Consider the following 21,452-nt stretch of genomic DNA (forward strand, 5'->3'; position numbering starts at 1 on the left):
TACCCCATTGTCTATAATTGGAAGTAACTTTTTCTCATTTTTCTTTGGATGGAACTAGTATGAAGACAGGATTTTTGTCTTTCAGAAAGTTTTATCCTGTTCAAGATTTAGGTGAAAGCATCAAATATCTTGCGGGTGCTTTTTAATTTACATGGTGCTTTATCAGTTCTTTTAAGAGAGAAGATATTTGACTTCAATTTGAAAAAGCTACCAAATGGTTTAATTTTATAGTTACAGAAGTATTTCAAGTAGTCTTTACCATCAACAGAAAGGAATGAAAGGTTGTATATACCAAAATGAATGAAGAAGGATCACATTCACAAATGCTGTATGTTTAACAAAATACGTTTAGATGATAATATCCAATAGTCTTATCAAGTGCTACAATCTTTTTAAACAGGGAATGGCCAAATCCAGTGCTATTGAAACAGCCTGAAGAATGCAATCTTAATTTGCCTGTATGGGACCCAAGGGTTAGTGTATTATTTTTTCCCCTACAAATTCACACTGTGCAATAACAAGTAAAAGTCATCTGCATAAAGTTCAGGGAGACCTCCCAGCATTTTACGTATGAGTGGACATGTCCGTATTACACTTTCTTCTAGATAACCTCATCTATAATTGTCCTCTGATGTGAGAAGCATAATGATGTACCCTGTAAACTACATTTAATTGTACATAGTTTTTAATATAAATTTCACTAACATTTTAATTTATATAGAACTACTTTGTAAGCAAAGTTGTGTGGGCATTTGTGCTTAAAAAAAGAAAAAAATAATAAAAGGATACTAAAAATCCCTGTTTTTTTTTTTTATTTGATCTAAATATTTTGTTAAAAATGGGGTTATTGTAGGGAAACTGCTTAATGTTTACATGTGGTAGAAAACTTCTAAGCAATATCATTCTAATAACAATGATGTAAATGTAAAAATTGTTTTAGATATTTCAGATTATAAAAGCATGGTTGGGCTGAAGATAGCTTCCATTTTGTTTGGGGAGTTATGACATTACTGCTTATACATTTTAAATGTTAATAACATGAACTTTATTGATAAGAAATTTAGGTTTTCAGTATGACTCTAGGTTTATGAAATTCTATTTTTCTGAATTAATTTGCTATCTTACTATTATACCAAAATTTTGTTTTTAATAAGTTCTGTTGAATTACATGAAGCTATGTGTTTCTAAACCTCGAGAAATTTAATTTTGGAGGATAGGAATTTACAGTTTCCTTTGTGAAAATATGTCACTTACCATTATGTAAATTAGCAGTTATTAAATTATTCCCATATCTTAAAATGATATCAACGAGGACATTGTAGTTTCACTATGTGTTAGGAAGCCTTAAACTCCTTATAAATTAAGGGTATATTCAAAACTTAAGTTTCCGTTTTGTTTAAAATTAGTTTTATACAGAATAACTTAGAGTATGACATTTCATGAAAGTGTAATTGCATGCACATCCCCATTTCTATTGTTGAATAAAGAAAAACTAAGTATCAATATATTCCCATTTAGAACTTTCTTTGCTTAAGCAGGCACATAATTTCTAATATGTTTGCCCAAATAGTCATGCCCATATGATTGAAACAAACCATTAGTTTAGACCAAATCCCTGATTCTGTAAGGAATTCCTTAAAAACAGTGTCTCCTTTCATGGTTTTTCTTTCTCAACTCCAGCTGTGAATGAAATAAAATTTAATCATTGGTTCAGTTTAACAAGGGGTAAAAAGTCCAAGTATCTGTTGCATATGTACTTGAAGAAACTGATTGGCTGTTATTGTATGTAGGTAAACCCCAGTGATAGGTACCATCTTATGCCTATAATTACACCAGCATACCCACAGCAGAACTCCACGTACAATGTGTCCGTTTCAACACGGATGGTCATGGTTGAGGAGTTTAAACAAGGTAAGTGTTTATCCTTATGCTCTCCTTTATACGTGAAGGATTTACATATCATTGTAGATCCAGTAGTTCGCTATAAGAAATCATTCACTGAAGTGGATTTTGGTGTTCATATTTGTTTACCGTGTATATCAGAATGACTAACAAATTTAAATTTAGGTAATGTATTTTTTATTATGTTGGAAGATTAAATAACACCTAAAACCAAATCTTTTGCTGCCCCTTTATAAGCTGACTTTGTCCTATACTGTTGCCTTGTGAAATTATGAATGATAAATTGCTTGTCCAGTGAGACTTGAGGGATGCTTAGGAAGCTGCTTACTCTTGGCAAATAGCTTTCAGCAGGATTGGGACCAAACTGCTCATTTTAGGGGAACTTAACCTTTTTGACCCCTAATTTTACTGTAAATTTAAAGTACTACCCACTGGCCTTTGAGAGAAGTAGCTAAAATGGGATTGTTTGGTTGACTGGAAGCAGTTGAGGAAGTAGTGAAAAGTCTGAGTGTATCAGCTTTACCTTTAGAAATTCAAAATTCTTTCCTTCAAGGGAAGATGCTTTTATTCCTTTAGAGAGAACAGCTAACTTGATTTTTAGAAATGTAAGGAACAAATTATGTGGACAACTTTTCTTCTCACATAACTCAGTGCTTTAGTTTTGTGAAAGTCATAATGAACATGCCATCTTAGAATAATGGTGCTTTACTTGAAACCTGGCTCTCAGAAAACATGCCAACTTTTTTGAAAAATCTGTATATATGTAAGAATATGCTTATGAGCTATAAACTAAATCTTTTTAAATTTTCAGTTTTACAATTATAATGAATGCATGTGGCTATGTTTAAGATTATATAAAATTCTAGATTGTTAGACTGAAGCATGCAAACATTTTAATATGTTTTTAATTTAGGTCTTGCTATCACAGATGAAATTTTGCTGAGTAAGGCAGAGTGGTCCAAACTTTTTGAAGCTCCAAACTTCTTTCAAAAGTACAAGTATGTATTTTAAGGCATGTTGAACATGTTCTTTTAAGTAATGGTTTAATGGCAGCATATATGATACTTTTTCTTCATAGACTAATGTAGTTTTGGATTTTCCTTCCTCTCACATAGGACATACCATTTTTTAGTAAACTGCTTATTATCTGTTTTTCAGTGTAATGGCCCCTAAAGTTTTGCCGCAGCAAGAGTTTGGTCATCATGTATTAATCCTGATCCAAATAGGAAATCCATATACTTTGGCAAATTGGGGAACTGTTAACATGTGTAATTGAACTTATCTATTAGAAAATGAAGTATTTTTATCTAATTCTGGAAACTTATTTATCACTAAAATTCTTTAGAACACAGACTTAGCTAATAAAATGCCAATATGTAGCCATTTTAGTGCTTTCAGTAGTTAGAGCACATTAGTAATATCCTAACAGTTCCCTCCCAGTTAATAGCCACTTTAAAGTCTTTATACAATTAGTTTTCTTGGGATCTAAATGGGTTTAATAATTTTTAGTACTGATTTGAATATAATGGCTCAATACCTTAGGTTAAAAGCTTCGTTAAATTGTGTTGGTGAAAACTGTGTTTTATAAACATTTTTTAAAACAAACTACACAGACTTAACACTTTTATTTGCTCTGGGCTGAAAATTTGCCAGAGTCCCCTTATTTTTTTTGAATGCTTGAAATTTTCCTGATCATGTTGGATTGTGTTTTGTAATAATCTAAACAAGATTACTTGTTGCTATTTCCCCAATTAAAAAGAATGATGACCTTCATGACGTCTCTGTGTTTTCTGTATCTTTTGAATGAAAAAGCAGTAATGGAACCAGCTTAATTATTACATTCTTCGAGCACTATGTTGTTAGTAAAAATGTAAATAGTTTACTATTTAATAATCTTATTTTATTACACCCCATATATTGTGTTTTCCATTTGGCAGATAATTTTTGTTTTGTATTTTAACTAATGTTGAGGAAGCTACCTTTGAACATGAAATAAATGTATGTACTGATAGTTTTTTAAAACTACAATATGAGACAATAATATCAACGATATTTAAATCAACGATAATATCAGCATCTCTTAATTGCTGATATTACAAGCATAAATTCTTTTCCTATCTAACTTACTTATATGAATAAGAGGTAGATGGGATGGAGTTCTTCAAAATATCTACTTAAGCTGTTTCTTTCATTTTAAGAAAGATTAACATCAACATTGAACAAACCTTTCCATTGTTATTTCATTTGAATAAATTGACATCACTAGAACTTTGGTGCTTTTTTAAAAGCTTGCTTAGTATTTCTTTAAATTTTTTAATCTTTATTATGTGCCCAATAGTACCTATAAAGTTTTTGATAAAAAGATTATTATTGCAGTGGTGCATGCCTGTATTCCTGCTGACTTAATGGAACTGAGGCAGGTCGATCCTAAGTTCGAGGCCAGGCAACTTAGGCCCGAAGCAACTTAATGAGACCCTGTCTCAAAGAATAAAAATTGCTATGATAATGCTCAGTGCTAAAGTCCCTCTGGGTTCCATCCTATTGTCCCCCCCCCACCAAAAAAAAAAAAAAATCTTGAAGCAGTCAAATCCTTTGTAGGATATTTACAAAGACTTAAATAGGTATGATGAAATACCAGAAAGTTTATTTCAGAAAAATTTGTTTCACCTGAATATCTTGGGAAAATTAATTATTAAAAATAGTTCACTGAGTTAATTTTATCTTTACGAAATTCCATGTATATTTTTATATCTTTTCCAAAAATGTCCTCTTCAAGGTACAGTGATGATTATCCTTAGGCTTTTGGAGGTATTCACAGATTGAATTTAAATCATCTTTATATGAAATGCCTTGATGATTAGCTGAATGACTGAATTTGAAATCCTTATTTTCTCTATGATTGAAAGTTGGTTAAGTATTATTTGAAGCATATCCTGAAGATACTGCTATTTGGTAGGTGTAGAGTTCTATATATATCTTCCCTTCATGAGAGGGAGAAACTGTAGAGGGAATTTTGTTTGTCTTAAAAAGCAATCTAGGGCTGGAGATGTAGCTCAGTTGGTAGAGTACTTGCCTGGCATGGACAATGCCCTGGGTTCAATCCCCAGCACCACAAAGGAAAAAAAAAAAAATGGCTAATCTTCTAAAAGAAAATAATGCCTACCTTGAGAGAAAGGAGTAATTTTCTGTAAAGAGTTCTAAGAAAATATTTTCTATATTTCCTCTTTAAGATGTTAAACATAGCTATTAATTAGTAAGCTAGCAGTAAAGAAAATGTGAATACTTATGTGTATTGTTTGCTGGGATGCAAGGAAGGAAACCAATTAGGAAAGCCAGAGTAAGTTTTAATGAAGTTGTATGTACAAAATTATTTAGATTTTAACATTTGTTTAAAAAATTTAGGATGATGAAATACAACTTTTGATTCTGAATACCTAAAGATAGAATTGTTGAAGGATTTTTGACTAAGATTTTCATCAGTGTTCATATCTGAACTGTCACCTGTTTTAAGTATTGAGATGAAATAGCAAGGGAACCATCCAAAATGCTTTTTGTAAATAACTGTTAGGTGGTATAACAACTATATTTAAGTGTTCTTAGGCCTTTCCACATAGATTTAAATACATTCAGGATACATTTTCATAGTTAAATTTTTATTAGAAGCCATGTCTCTAAATTTTGGGAAGAGGTAATGGCTGTTGACTTTAAAGTGTGTCACGAAGGCATTTGAGACTGTTGATACATGGTGATTGTGAAACAGAATCAAGAAATATTCTAGATTAGAATTGCTTTTGTTTGCACTTAGGTTTTAAAGATTTTTATGTAGGTTTAAAGAATGAATTTGGGATTTTGTTTATTGCTTGGGTGAGTGTTTTTCTAATGACTGTAAAATAATTGCAACTTATTTTTATTAATTTTTACATTTCACACCAATTCAAATTTTGCATAAATTTGAGTAAAGAACATTTAACTTCATCATTAATACTTGAGTTAATCTTTTACCTTTACATTGTACAGAGATGAAAAGACTCCCCTATTTCAATAAGAATTAAAATTGAGTCATAATCTAAAAAACTCAGGAGGTAGGAAGTATCAAGATCAATTGGATTGCCAACAAAATTATGTTCAAATGGATTATCTATTATATCTTAGTAAATAGAGAACATGGTACTATATCATTTAGAAACTAGGTGATTTGGCCCTCTGCTGGGTGAAGCCAGCTAAGTTAAACCTGATTTTGATGCTTTGTTGTCTGCTGTTCAGAGTTGCTACACTTGGGCAAAGGAACTCTTTCTTCATCTATCCTCCATCCCGTATTTTTTTTTTTTTAATCAGTTCACTCTTCTTTTTCTTCTTTTGTGGGGGAGAAAGGAGGTAACTGGGGATTGAACCCAGTGAGGTACATCCTTGGCCTTTTTTATTTTTTATTTTGAGATAGGGTTTTGCTAAAGTTTTTCAGGACCTTGCTAAGTTGCCCAGACTGACCTCAAACTTTGTATCTTCCTACCTCCTGAGTTGCTGGGGAAGGTTTGTACCTTGTGCACAGCTTAGTTGAATCTTTTTAATGGAAACCTAGATAATCTAGAAATCAGGTCATCTGAGGTTGTTAGGATTTTGTTTGAGTGTGAGTATTCTCTACATAAAATCCAGAGATTTTAGTTATTATTTTAAATTTTTGCTAGGGAAACTTTACTTTCATATATATTTACATGTATATGTGGATTTTTTAGTTATAGATGGGCATAATACTTTTAATTTTGATTATTTAATATTTTTATGTGATGCTGTGGATCAAACCCCAGTTCCTCACGCATGTTAGGCAAGTGCTCTACCACTGAGCCACAATTCTAGCCCCCAGATTTTAATGTTTTTATGTGACTTTTTAAAATTTTGTCTAAGTATTCGGCTTGTTCCCAAATCATACTAAACAAATGGGAAAGGAAGTATTAAGTTTATGTATTTGGACTATATTTGTATATAGTTGCATTCACATTTTCATATACTTATATCACAGACCTATTTTTATGTGTTTACATATGCACACCTCACTTTTGAATTACCTGCTACTTTTTTTTTTTGACAGAATGCCTTTATTTGTTTATTTTTATGTGTTGCTAAGGATCGAACCCAGTGCCTCACATATACTAGGCAAGCCCTCTGCCCCTCTGCCCCAGCCCCTACCTGTTACTTTTAAGTTTACTTCAAATTAATTTACTTGAAATTTACAATATTTCTGCCACTAAGATAAGTACTGTTACCCCACTTTATAGATGATATATGCAAGTTTTATTTAGAACAGTCTAAATTTACAGTATTTTTCAAATATATTGTGAGCATAATTAATAAAATAACTTATTGGGCTGTTTTATGGTAGTACGGTTTAAATAATGCTTAAATTTGTTAGGCTTTCTTTAACCTTTGCTAAAATGTCCAGAAAGTGGACATTTTATTTGAAATTTGTTGATAGTGTTTTTTTGGGGCAGGGGTGGGAGTCACCACACAAAATGAGAGTGAACACATCAAAAAGATTTTAGATTTTTTTGGAGAATGAAATGAAATTTTTGTTTACATTTTTATTTTTTATAACCAGTATTTATATTAGCTGTGAAATTTATCTTCTAGTGCTTACTAAATAAGTATTGGGGAAGGGCTTGTTTGACTGAACTTCTTTAGTTGGAGGAAAATGAATACTTTAGAGACAAATAGTTTTGAAAAGATTAAAAAAGACTTAGTGATGATATTTTCTGAAATAAAATATTTTCTCTATTTAGAGTGGGATTGAATTCTGGATAGAAATCAGCTTTCTTTTTGTTGCTCTCAGGATAATGATGTCTTTTTTTTTATTGTCACAGAAGTTTATATTAAAGTCTTGGAGTCTGATTTAAATTATGCATTCTGTTTAATATTAACTACCATTTACTCTAATTAAGAAGCCTGATATATTTGTTGTTATTTTGAAGTTACTTTTGTATTATGGGTATTTAGTGATTATTTTTGTGGTGAAAGCCACTCTGCTTGTTTCTCCTAAAACATTTTCTTTTAGTAGTACATTTCAGTGAGCAGCTCTTTTATAGATTGAACGCTTCACTGGAATCATTGTGAAAAACTATCATTTAATGTTTATTCAGCTTCATTGAATTCAGCTGTTCTTTTTGTCGTCATTCCTAAAAATCACTATTGTTTTTCAGAAAAATTAAATTCATTTGTACTTAGAAATGTGTAGAGTTAGCTTCTGTAATTTTATTTGCATATTGAGATTGTAGCCCCCCCCCTTGGTAAATTGATGTTGATCTATAAATGTAATGAAACTTACTACATTATCGTTTTAGTGTCCAGAACAAAATATGTAAATAAAATAAAAAGCATGTTGTCTTTATCTTCAAAGGCATTATATTGTACTTCTAGCAAGTGCACCAACGGAAAAACAACGCCTAGAATGGTGAGTAATAAGATTAGACTTGACAGAAAAATAAACTTCAAAATGAATCAGCCCCAGAACACATCAAGTTTGTTTGAGTTGTTCGCACATGGAGCTTTACTACTTCTGATGGAAGTGTAAGAATTAGAGAATCCATATGCAAATTACTTATAATAAGATTTACATTTTTTAACTGTTGATTTATTAAAGGTTTTTATTTTATATTTTAAGCTTTCTGGTTTTTCTTTAATTATTTGTTGGAATATCTTTTGTAACCTTCCTGATGTGGGTAAACTGTGCTATAGTTCTCTTTCTTCCTTAGTTCAGCATTTTTGGGAAGAACTCAGGGTTTTTGCTTTTGAGTGTGGGTGGATAATTCATTCAGTTGAATTGCCTTTGTATGGATTTTAAGTTATGTGATCTTCATGTTTCTGTTTTACACAAAGTCAACCAAAACTTTCATTAATACTAAGTGACATTTGTTCAGGGTGGGCTTGGTGGAATCAAAAATTCGAATCTTGGTCGGAAGTTTGGAGAAGAATGAATTTATTACACTGGCTCATGTGAATCCCCAGTCATTTCCAGCACCCAAAGAAAATCCTGACAAGTAAGCACTCTTAATATAAAAGTACTCCTTCCCTCTTTTATTCATAGAAGTTTGACCTTACAAGTATCTGATTTGTGATGGAGTCTGGATCATTGGAAGACATGTAAATAAAATCGGGCTAACATTTTCATTTAAGATTCTTGAGTAGGAGAGTTATTGGTTTGATTCTTGCTAATATTATGAGACTATAACTGTATTTTTTAAAAATTAGAGGATTATGGGAGTATTAATGATACTTTCAAAAAATAAATCAGTTTTAAGAAGTAAGATTCATGGGAGGCTTAGGTAGGAGTATTGCAAGCCAACCTCAGCAAGGCTCTAAGCAAATTAGCAAGACCCTATCTCAAAATTAAAAAAAAAAAGGCTTGGGATTTGGTTCAGTGGTTGAGTGCACTTGGGTACAAAAATTCCTACTACCAAGAAGAAGAGGGGGGAAAAAAGTATAGGTGAAGGAATGAGTTAAGATTGTTAATATAGGATAATTATTCTGTAAACCCAGGGCCTTATGCATAGGATAATAATTCTGATGGATTGAATAGATTATTTTCCCTTTTGAAATCATGTAAAGAAGTTCTTTGAACATTTTACACATTTTTGGTTAATGCAGTCTTAATTATTTAAAGATTGCATGTTTCATTCAGCAGATAAACCATTGGTTCATTGTTCAGAAGAAACGGAGTCAACAACTTTTTCACTAATTATGCTGTAGTCAGATTTGCTTATGGCCTTTTTATATGAATTTAAAGTTTAATATATATGTTAAATTTTCATATTCAGAAAATATTTGTGTATACTTTTCTAAAAAGCAGTATTATTTCTTCCTCATTAATTAGAATTGAGTCTAGTGCCTTTGGTCATCATTATCAAGAACATCATACAGGTCAGGCAGAGTGGTGTAGGTTGTAATTCCAGCTATTCTGGAGGCTGAGGCAGGAGGAATGCAAGTCACAGGTCAGCATGGGAAACTTAGCAAGACCCTGTTACAAAATTAAAAAGCTCAGTGGTAGAGTGCATATGCAGAGAGTATATTTGTCCTGGGAGTTGATTGTTTACATAGTTAAAAGAACATAGAAGACATGTTTGGGATAGAACTCTAAATGTAGACCTTAGTTTGCTCATATGTTTGTGTTATAAAATTTTCCTTGTGTTCTCCATGATGTTAACCACGTGATAAATACATTTTCATGAATACTGATAAACAGTAGTAACGTTCTTTTTTGCAGGGAAGAATTTCGCACAATGTGGGTGATTGGGTTAGTGTTTAAAAAAACAGAAAACTCTGAAAATCTCAGTGTTGATCTTACTTATGACATTCAGTCTTTCACCGATACAGGTATGTCTACTTGGATAATGAAGCATTCAGGTTGCTTGCATTTTAAATTTATTGATGTACATGATAATTAGTGATATTGCCAATAACTTGAAATGACCTGAGAATGTCACAGTGATCATAATGATCTTAATGGTTTTGGATTACTTTCAGTACTGTCTAATATATAATTGATGTTTTTTTTCTTGTGATAGACCTTAAAGTTAAATGGAATTACTTAAAATTTGATTTCTCCACAATTCTGTATGGAATTAGAAACCACCTGAATATTAGTTTTGTCTACCAAACTGACTATATCTGACTACTTTAATCATCTTGAACCTTAGAAATTGATGCAGCTGAACTTCTAGTAATCTGAAGACATTTTTCTCACGTTAAGTGTAGGCTGAAGTATTAATTCATAGGCAGGGAAATAGAGTGATTATGTGCACATTTCAGTTTGACTTGTATCCTCAGATAAAGGGTAGTTTTATTTAACTTAAGACAAAACGATGGATGTGTGACCATTATGTAGATGTATAACTTTTTTTTTAGGGGAATGTTGCATGTGCACAGGGACAACTGTACATCTTCCCTAAGGACTATTTCTGTTCTCTTTAAAGTATCTCTCCACCTTTGTTTTAAATTAGTAAGTGGCATTTTCAGTTCTCCACTCTTGAGTTTTCTCTTGTGAACATTTAGGTTTGATATTAAAATTTTTTTTGCCTACTTAACTAAAGAAGGAAAGAGATTGGTGGCAGTTTGCTAAAACGCCAGTATCATACACTGATTTCAATGTAAAAGAGAAATAAAGGGACTACTGTACTATGTTCCTTTCATCTGTGGTTTCACTTTTGTTACTGTAGGTCCGCTGTGATTCATAAATATTAAATGAGAAATTCCAGAAATGAACAGTTGACAAGTTTTAGATTACATATTGCTGAGAAGCATGACATCTTGTGCCCTCCTACGTTTTTCTGCTTAAGTGGCAAATTATCTCTTTGTCTAGCATATCCATGTTGTGTACACTAACCATCTGTTAGTCAACGTAGTAGCCACTTAGGTTATCAGTTGCCATATTGAAGTGTTTGTATTCAAGTAACCTTTACATGGTAGCCTAGTGCTACATCACAAGATTGATTCATTCATATTTGACCTCTTATTCCTCATGAGAAGAAAAAGGCAAGTACGGTAAATTGGTAAATTAAGATACTTCGGTAGACCACATTTGTATAACTTTTATTACAATACGTTATTATAATTTTTTTTTAATTGGTTCTTTTTGTTAACCTCTTATTGGGCTTAATTATGTATGTGTGGGAAAACAAAGTATATATGGGGTTCAGTACATATGGTTTCAACCATCCACTGTTTTTTTTTAACATACCTGCTTGTGAATAAAGGTTGACTGTTGTGTGCATTTCAATATGTAAATGCTTGAATACAGTGACACTAGAAGACATATTTTAGAAAAGTCAAATGATTATACTTTATGTAGAATCACTGGCAGTGCTGTATCTGGGAATTCTGACTGACATGGGTGTTGTTTGTGGTTATTCTGATTGATATTCAGCAGTGTTGAAATTTGTAACATGATAGAAATAAAAGTTGGAAATAATGCAAAAATTTCCATGTTTTTTGGTTTTGTTTTTTTGTGCTGGGGTTGAACCCAGGGCCTTATGCATGCTAATCATGCACTCTGCCACTGGGCTATATGCTTATTAGCCCAGTGACTAATTTTTTGATATACATAGTGGTTGTGCTGTAAGCAGTTATGTGTTAAAAAACGTTTTTTTTTTAAGTAAAACTGAATCACTTTCTTGATTCAAATAATTAGTAAATTTCCATCTTTAGAAATGGTGATATACCATGTTACCGTTCTCTGGGTGAAACAGCCTTCATTAAAGGATATAACTTAATCACTGTGACAAAATGAAAACATCCCTAGATGGTTTTAAGATGTCATTTGTAGGACATTATTCCTCCTCCTGCCACAGATGTGTTTTTTTCTGAAGTAAAAGTTTTGATACCCACCTAATCTGTTTGTGAAAAAACAAGGTATGCACACATGCTTGAATTAGTAAATTTATTTTGTACATTGCATCCAAATTAAGCTGTTTATTAAAGATCTTCATGAATCAACTAGGTTTCAAGGATCTTTTGGGTGTTTATAAAAGGGAATACTTCTGTTATTGAAAATTTTTAATGTAATGTTTTTTTTAATAACAAATAAACATGTTCACAACAGATTTTCATCCTCCTTAATTCCTCCCAGCTTTTTTTTTTTTTTCAAGACATTGGAGACATCTGATGCCACTTTTTCCTCTACTTAGTTTTTTGATGATTCTTTCAGAATACATGAAGAATCCTGCTACTTACTGCTTTTTCTAGTACTTACTGCTAGTTCAAGCTATAGCAATTGCTCTATTGGATTACTACCTTTGCCTCAGCTTTTTTGTTCTGCCTCGCCCACCTTACTATTTTCATTTAGCACCCAAATGGTATTTTTAAGACAGATTCATATGTTGCCTGGCCACCAATGTCATGCAGAATTAAAGTTTTAAGTCCTAAACTGATGTTCATAAATTATGCAATCTTCTCATTATTCCTCTTTTTTGACCTCATCTCCTATATAAGTTCATAATCCTTTGTCCGTTTGTCTGGGTCTACAAAAGTAATAAAATCATTGCATAAGATCCCAGCAGCCTGGAGCACTTGGTAATCACAACATTTTGCAGGGAACCATTGTTATTCACATTAGCAAAAATAAAGGCCAAATAGCTATAAAGAGTTAAGATTAAAGTTTGTTTCTAGATGAGTTTTGATGTCAGTCTTTAGAAAGAAAGCCTTCTGTGTTGGGAGTTATTTCCAGAGGAGGGATTATGGAGTTCCACTTCTCCTCTTTTCCTTTTGTCTTTTTTGTTATTCCTCGAACATTCTATGCATGTTCTCCTGCTCAGGGAATGTGGTTTGTGATGTTTGCTTTCCCTGAAATGCCATTCTACTAGGTACTCTTAATCTTCAGTCAGTGTTACTAAGTTTCCAGGCTCAGCATCCTGTCCTGTTCCTTGTTCAGTTTTTCTACATAGTACTTACCTCCATCAGGCACAAAATATCTTACATATTTCCTGTTTTTTCCTTACACCTGTAGCATGTTGACTCTGATTCTCTTTTGGTCTCCTTTCTTTACTGTTATCTCCAGTGTGCAACATTGTGAGTGAAGTCTCAGTATAGATGCTTGATCAGTATTTGTCAAATGACTTACTAAATATTTTGATTATTTTGTGGCCCTGGGACCTATATAATTTGGATTTATTTCTTTGTAGAATTTTCTTTTTATATCTGACCTGTTATTTGATTTATTTTTATAATAAAAAACATGTCATTACTTAAAATTTTATCTTGCAGATTCTTGTAAAGTATCTTACCTTGGAACCATTTAACAAAGAAAATAGTTTAATAAGTTTGACTTGTATTTTGTTGCATGTATTACATACACAGGGTAAAAATTTTAATTATACTAGTAGCAAAAGGGTATGGGTTTGAGAAATCCTTTTTCTTCAATTCTGGTGTTTTCTTAAAAGAGTTACTATGCTGGAAGATTTAATATACTTAGTGCTTTTATTCAGTATGTGTACCTTACAGAAAAAAAATTTCCTGGATGATGAATTTTGTCAGATTAGGGACAGGTCTTTACCTTACACAAAAAAAATTTTCTCAGAGAATGAATTTTGTCAGATTAGGGACAGGTCTTGATCTGATAATTTTATACATATGCAGTATTGATGGAAAAAAAGATTCCTACTTAGAATACTTTCCCCTGAGTGAGTTTAATCTGACTTTTAAAAAAATGTTTCTGTTTCTTGTAACAATTTCTAATTGTGTAGTTTATAGGCAAGCAATAAACAGCAAGATGTTTGAGGTGGATATGAAAATTGCTGCAATGCATGTAAAAAGAAAGCAACTCCATCAACTACTACCTAATCATGTGCTTCAGAAAAAGAAAAAGGTAAATTTAGAAAGTACTTACAACAGCATTACTAACATAATGTTTTGTGCATCCAGCCTGCAAGTATTTCAAATTTAGATTTAGTTAATAGATCATATTTGAAATAGGTGACAGCTAAAAAAAAAAAAAAAAAAAAAGTCTGTTAATGTGGAGCAACTCCATTCATATGAAATCTTATTCAAATCAGTTTTCTTGGACATACTTGCCTCAGACTTCAGAGAGATAAGTGGTAATGCTGCATATTCTTATTATTATACATCCAGATTCTCTTCTTTTATAAAGTCTTTTATTCTTATCCATTTAAAGTCCTACATTAGTGTCTCAATTCCTTTTCTTTTAAAGTGAACCATGTTAAATTAGTCAAGTTATGTGGACTAAGAAATTGTATTTTTTTCCCGCAGCACTTGCTCAATCTATTTATTTAATGGGAGGCAAGAAATTATATTTTTTTATTTTGGTAAGTGTAGAACAATAAAAGTACATGTATATTACTTAAAAATTATAAGTTATTGGTTATAAAGGAGATCATACCACCAGAGGTTAAATTTTTGCAGTATGTTGTGGGGTTAATTTTTCCTTTTGACTAACTTGGAGCCATTTTTTTCCTTCCTTGGACTTAGAGCACATATTTTAGAATTTTAGATAACAAGCGTGATAACAATTTTATTTTTTTTTAAGTGTTTCCAAAAATAGATGGCTTACCAGGTGTGATGATGCACACCTATAATCCTGGCAGCTTGGAGGGTGAGGCAGGATTTCGAGATCAAAATCTGCCTCAGCAACTTTGTGAGGCTCTAAACAACTTATCGAGACTCTATCTTTACATAAAAATATAAAAAAGGGTTGGGAATGTGGCTTAGTGGTTAAGTGCTCTTGAGTTCGATCCTGGGTGCCAAAGGAAAAAAAAAGATGGCTTATTTCTACAGTGGAATCACTTATAGTTTGACAGCAGTGAAAATAAATGATATGGAGAATCACATGTTAATAAAAAGGATACAGATGAATCTGTACAGCATGCTACTGTGATGTAATGTTTACAAGTTTAAGAATTTGTAAAGCAACATTTAGGAGATGAATACAAAACAAAAGTGTATGTTAGAGAATGATGACCATCTTCGTATTCATGGTAATAGTTGTTTATCTGCATCTGGAGTTGGGAGGAGAACAGTATAGTTAATATACAAAAGACTTGAACTTTAAAATATTTTGTTTCTTAAAACAGACTAAGCTGGGGCATAGTGGGTTATGCTTATGATCTCGGCAGTTTGGGAGGCAGAGACAGGAGGATCGCACGTTCAAGGCTGTATCTCAAAATTAAAATGCTGGGGACTTGGCTCCATGGTTGATCACCCTTGGTTTCAATCCCTTATAGGGAAGAAAAACAGAAAATCAAAAAACCTAGAGCATGTTAAGGTAAAAGGCATTCATTGAATTTAAGCCTAAGGAATGTGTAACAGACTCCTTGGTTGAAATTCAGGCTGTATTGCTTCTCATCTGTGACACTTTGGCATGTTATATGACAAGCATCTGTTCCTGACTTTTCTCATTACTAAAATCAGGTTAATACTTTTACCTGTCTCATTTGGTACTTCATGAGGATTAAATCAATTCGTATAAAAAGTGGCTTAGACTAGTGCCAGCCACACAGTAAATGCTCATATTGACTTGTTGTTATCATCACCATCATCATTTATAATCTAGGGATTGGTATGTAAATTTTGACGCGGAGGAAGAAATGTAAAATGAAATTCTGGAATTAAATAGAATATTATGTTACTTTTTCTTTATATTCTTCTCAGTGCTGGGCATCAACTCAGGGTCCCATGCTTACTGAGCATGTACACTGTGACTGAACTGTACTCCCAACCTTTGATGTTACTTTTATAAACTACTTGTCTCTCCCCAGCACTGCAGATATTCTCTTAATCTATTTGTACCATGAATTACTTAATCTAGAAAGTGACAAAAATATGCATGTATTGCTAAGCAATTTTAGTTTTATATTGTCAGGAAGAACATTTGTCTTCTAATTCTTTGAGATTGTATTATTGTTTTTTTCTTTTATAGTTCTGGGGATCAAACTCGGGGCCTCATGCATATAGCAGGTGCTCTACTCAGCCCTGATATTATATAATTAATGAATTAAATTGTACTTAAATGTAAATTTATTATGTTTGAATATATATATATTATTATGTTTGAATAAATATATATATTTTGTTTTCAGAAGTGAATATAAATAGCCTACCATTCCTTTTATTAAAATATTTATAATAAGGGTTAATTAGATTGTCTGTTATCCTAGATTCATACTAGTTTTTAAACTTACTGTTAAATGATAACAGTATATTTGGAACAACTAGTGTATAGATACGAGAATTTTGGATGTTTTATTTTTATTATGTTTTTATATAATATTTCTCTATAGAATTATTTAACAGAGAAAATTATGATCACCAACTTATTTATTTACACATGAAGTTAAGTGTTTACAATTTATCTTGCAATAACTGGTAACAGTTAATTTCTACAGATATTATTCATTATATATGTCATGTAATGTATATTTTTCAGGGTTTTTTTTTTGATGAAACTTACCGTTTTATGATCTGCCTTGTTTTGAGCTTAGTATATTGTGACCATCCACCCAAATTATTTTTTAGTGGCTCCTTAACATTTCTTTGTATGACTATAGTTTGATTAAACCCATCCTGTTTTTAAATTCATTTAGATTTTTACTAATTTCCTTTATTAAAGTAGTACTTTTCTTGTTTTTATAAGTATCTGGGAGTATTGAATTCTTTAATGGTTGCATTGGACTCTAATAGCTTCTTTTTATTAATGTCTGTTTACAAAGCACTGTACCAGTCTTTTTCTGTATTTACTGTTCTAGCAACTCCTAGATATTGTCTCTTATAGAAGAAATAGAGTGGTTAAGAAACGTGTCTCTTTATACAGCATAACTTTTCATGTTGTATAAAATGTGAATTAAATCTAGATCTGACTGACATGTATACATGTATTTATTCTGTAGTATCCTCTTGTCTTATTTATCTTTTATTAGAAAATTTTGATGGAATATTTATGATTATTTGGTTTTGAGGTGTTTTGCCATCACACTTGATGTAAATGAAAAGTAGCTTAATACTGTTTTGTGTCAGACCACCCACTTAAAATATTCACTTTCACAAATTATCCTGTGGTGGGTTACCATGTGTGTGGTTACCTAGTCAGGCAGGTAACTACATGGAATTGAATATAATTTATTTACTGAACAAATCTTTCTCGTGTCTGGTAGAGTAAGGTTGGGAGTATCTTTGAATGGAAATATACTCATTTAGAATACTGGATATTTTTGTTTCACAATTGGTTTTATAAGCAAAAGGCATTACACTCTCTTCTCCCTACCATAAGATCTTGTCTTCCCCATTTGACCCATTTTTACTTATTTATGTAAGTTGTTTTCTTAGTAATAAATCAAAGATTAGAATGTCATGTCATTTGGGGAACTGAAGAGCAGAGCATGCATACACACCCACATACATATATTTGGTTTTGGTTTTTGTCAACAGTGTAAGTTATTTTCATTAGAATGTTTCTTTGGGAGCAGAGTGTATAGCTTACTGGTGAGACTTGCCTGGTGTGCATGAAGCCTTGAGTTTGATCCCAGCACTGTATTTAAAAAAAAAAAAATTCTGTAAATAAGTGAACACTAAGGTTTAATGTATCTGAAGGGGGGAAAAATGAAGCTGAGTGAACTAGCCTAATGAATAAGCTTTGTTAGCTATACTTAAAACTTTGCCACTCAGGAATCAACTTTAATCCCATAAAACTGTTTTTAGTTTTGCTTTTTCCCCACATTATCTATTTTAGAGGGATTTTGATTGATTTGTTTTTTTAAGAAGCAGAACCAACATTGGGGTTCTATATGTGGTTACTGGGTTTAGTTTTCAGAAAATTAATTTTGCTTTTATTTTTCTCAGGACAGTTTATATACAAAAGTAAATATACCATATCAAAATCTAAATTATAATTGCAGCAGCTGAACTCTTTGTTTTTAGAAGGTTCCTTTTTTTTAAATAGTGAATGACAGTAAATTATACTGGATTTTATTTTTGTTTGAAATTGTGTACTTTTTATGTTCATTATGGAATAATTAGAAATCAATAAATTGTACCATGTGAGGTTGTATTTATGCCCATGGTCTCAACTACTGAGAGGCTGAAGCAGGAGGCTCTTTTGAGTGTGAAACCCTATCTTAAAAAACAAAAAACCGGGGCTGGGCTTGTAGCTTAGTGGTAGAGTACTTGTCCCCACATGTGAGGCACTGGGTTCATTCTCCAGTACCACATAAAAAAACTAAATAATATTGGCTGGGATTGTGGCTCAGAGGAACTGCGCTTGCCTCACATTTGAGAGGCACTGGGTTTGATCCTCAGCACCACATAAAAATAAACACTAAATAATAACGGGCTGGGTATATAGCTCAGTTGGTAGAATGCTTGCCTAGCACGCACAAGGCCTTGGGTTCAATCCTTAGCACCACAAAAAACAAAACAGAAAAAAAAAATGAAGGTATTGTGTCCATCTAAAACTAAAAATATTTTATATCTATACCTATAGATATTTTATATACATATAAACACACTTTTTAAAAATTATTTTAACCCACCCTTTTTAGCCAGCCTGGCATTTGCCTGTAACTTTGGCTATCCTGGAGGTTGAGGCGGTATGATCGAATAGTTAAAGGCCAACCTGGGCACCTTAGTGAGATCCTGTATCAAAATAAAGTAGAAGGGCTAGGGGTATCGCCCTTGCTTATCCTCAATTAAATCTCCAGTACTGCAAAAAAGAAAAATCACTTTAAATCCACTAGCCAGATAGTCGTTGCTAATATCATATTTATTAAGACATTTTTTCTTCATGTGTGTTTCCTCATTTATAGTCCCCTGATTCAAAATTGATGTATTTTCATATTATAGTGATTTAAGTTGCATTAGGTCTTAGTATACATGCTAAATGTAGCATTCCTTTCTCCTCTTTTATCACATGGAACTATAGTTCAATCAAGCATATATAAGTTCCATATCTTTGCCTTTTATATTCGGCACGACACTTAAGAGTTCTACAGACTTAGCTGCTTTATGCTTTTTAGTAGAAAGTATGTCAGTTAAGAGTTTTCATGTTTCAAAGATCTGGGTGAAATAAAGATATATTTAATTAAATATTTTGTTGATTGCAGCATTCAACAGAAGGTGTCAAATTATCAGCTCTGAATGACAGCAGCCTTGACTTGTCTATGGACAGTGATAACAGCATGTCTGTGCCTTCACCTACTAGTGCTATGAAGACCAGTCCATTGAACAGTTCTGGCAGCTCTCAGGGGTAAGGAAACAAGGGAAGTAGAAATGGAAAGATTAGCCGTTTGCTGAACACATTAAAATGTATTCTCTTGTGGCATTAAAGTAATCTGTTAATGTTTACTCCCTAATTTTTAAAAAATAGCAATTTAACTCCCTAGTTGTGAGACAGTTTTTAGTTTTGACCTAGCGTATATTTGTATTTCATTTTTGGAACTGGTATGTCTTTGATTTATGAATGAATATAGCACCTTCATCCTTCTAGATTTATAAATTTAGACAGCTACTGATAGAGGATGCTATATGGTGTGCTAAGAAGAATAGACAAAAGGGATACTACCTTTCTATCCTAGAGCTGCTTATTTGGAACAGGAGAGCTTATCTGTGAATCCATTTGTGAACTTCTGAAGAGGGTAAAGGTCTAGCATAGAGTGGTTTCAGATAGAAAAACCTTTTTAAGAAGAGCTACTTTTAAAACGGTTAAAATATTTTGAAAGAAGAACATATCTGTGGTAGTGAAAATTAGCACACAGTAAAGCCATTTATGTTTAATAAGTTGTCAAACTTGAAACCTTACAAGTTGGAGTGTCAATTAATATGCAGTCATTGGCAGAGGTGCAGTTTGGGGAAGATTTCTGAAAAAAGGTGAAATAGAAAATGCCTATGCACAGATGAGTTCATGGAGTTTTTTTGCATTTTGACTTGGCATGCATGTTTTTTAAAGCTTAAGCTAATCATATATAATCCAAAGACTTCAACCCTGAACATGTCTTATAAATTTTGGAGTTATAAAACAAATTTCATTTTGTTAGAGCATTAACTTTCATACTTACATTATTTAAATTTTTTTTTGGTGAGGGGTGAAGAAGCAAATATTTAAAATAAGAATCTTTGTAATTTGAGTTTAGTGCAAGTACATGAATTCACAAATTCGGTCTTGCAGTTTAGTTTCTTAAAGTAATATTAAATTCCTTCTGAAAGTAAAAATTTATTTTTGGTAGGTAATACTGGGGATTGAACTTCAGGACTTTTGAACATCCTAGGTAACACTCCCCAGGTCTGAAAATAAAATTTTTAGTCATTTAATATCCCCTTCAGGGCTCCATTTTCAGTCCTTTATCTCTCTGGAAGTGTTTTACCTTTTCTGTTAATTCCATTTACTTACATATCCTCACAAACACCAAAATTTTTTTGTTTCTTCAGTGCTGAGAATCAAACCCAAGGCCTTGGGAATGCTAGGCAAGTGTTATACTGCTGAACCACATCCCCCAGCCCTTTCTTAAAATTTTATTTTGAGATAGGGTCTTGCTAAATTGCCTAGGCTGTCCTGAGCTTGGGATCCTCCTGCCTCAGCCTCCAGAGTAGCTGTGGGATTATAGGTGTGTGCCATCACACACCACTGTAAGCTCCATAGCTTAAAAAAGTGGACTGCTCTATGGTTCCATGTAAATACCAGAAACCCCTCCCCAAAAAAGTGCTCCAAGTGTTGCCCACCTTGTCCTCATGGCTCCATAATTACTCAGCTTCAGGGTGTGAGCTATGGCCAAAGGAGAGTAGGTAACCAGAGCATTTTTTGCTTTTACTTTTCTTTCAGGAGAGAGTAAAAACTTTAGCTTATTTAAATGTCCTTATGATAATTACTAGAGACAGAAAAGTGTATATAGGAGAATAAAGAAGTGGTGAGTTTCCTTTACTTTAAGAGGTACTGGGGTCCAGAATATAGAAGAATGGATTGGGCTTTGATAAATAATGAGACAATGAATATAATCTCATTGAATAGGAAAGAAGAGGGGTTATAATAGAAGCAGGTATGTCTCATATTTATACTTGAAATTTTGGTTAATTCC

General features: G+C 32.4%; 1 protein-coding gene across 5 annotated transcripts in view; it reads left to right on the forward strand.

The window, feature by feature from the left end:
• Positions 1-21,452, forward strand: part of Papola (poly(A) polymerase alpha) — a 65,159-nt gene that overhangs the window by 29,902 nt on the left and 13,805 nt on the right. For all 5 annotated transcript variants that reach the window (XR_001230024.4, XM_040274832.2, XM_013362235.4 and 2 more), the window contains exons 10-17: positions 401-473; positions 1,791-1,911; positions 2,816-2,900; positions 8,288-8,341; positions 8,808-8,927; positions 10,151-10,260; positions 14,124-14,245; positions 19,488-19,630. Coding sequence is in view for 4 of the 5 variants with exons in the window: in XM_040274832.2 (XP_040130766.1) it covers positions 401-473; positions 1,791-1,911; positions 2,816-2,900; positions 8,288-8,341; positions 8,808-8,927; positions 10,151-10,260; positions 14,124-14,245; positions 19,488-19,630 (828 nt within the window). In the remaining variant the exon portion in view is untranslated. The remainder of the gene's footprint in view (positions 1-400; positions 474-1,790; positions 1,912-2,815; positions 2,901-8,287; positions 8,342-8,807; positions 8,928-10,150; positions 10,261-14,123; positions 14,246-19,487; positions 19,631-21,452) is intronic.

Source organism: Ictidomys tridecemlineatus, chromosome 5 (genome assembly GCF_052094955.1).
Source record: "Ictidomys tridecemlineatus isolate mIctTri1 chromosome 5, mIctTri1.hap1, whole genome shotgun sequence".
NCBI classification, from domain to species: domain Eukaryota; kingdom Metazoa; phylum Chordata; class Mammalia; order Rodentia; family Sciuridae; genus Ictidomys; species Ictidomys tridecemlineatus.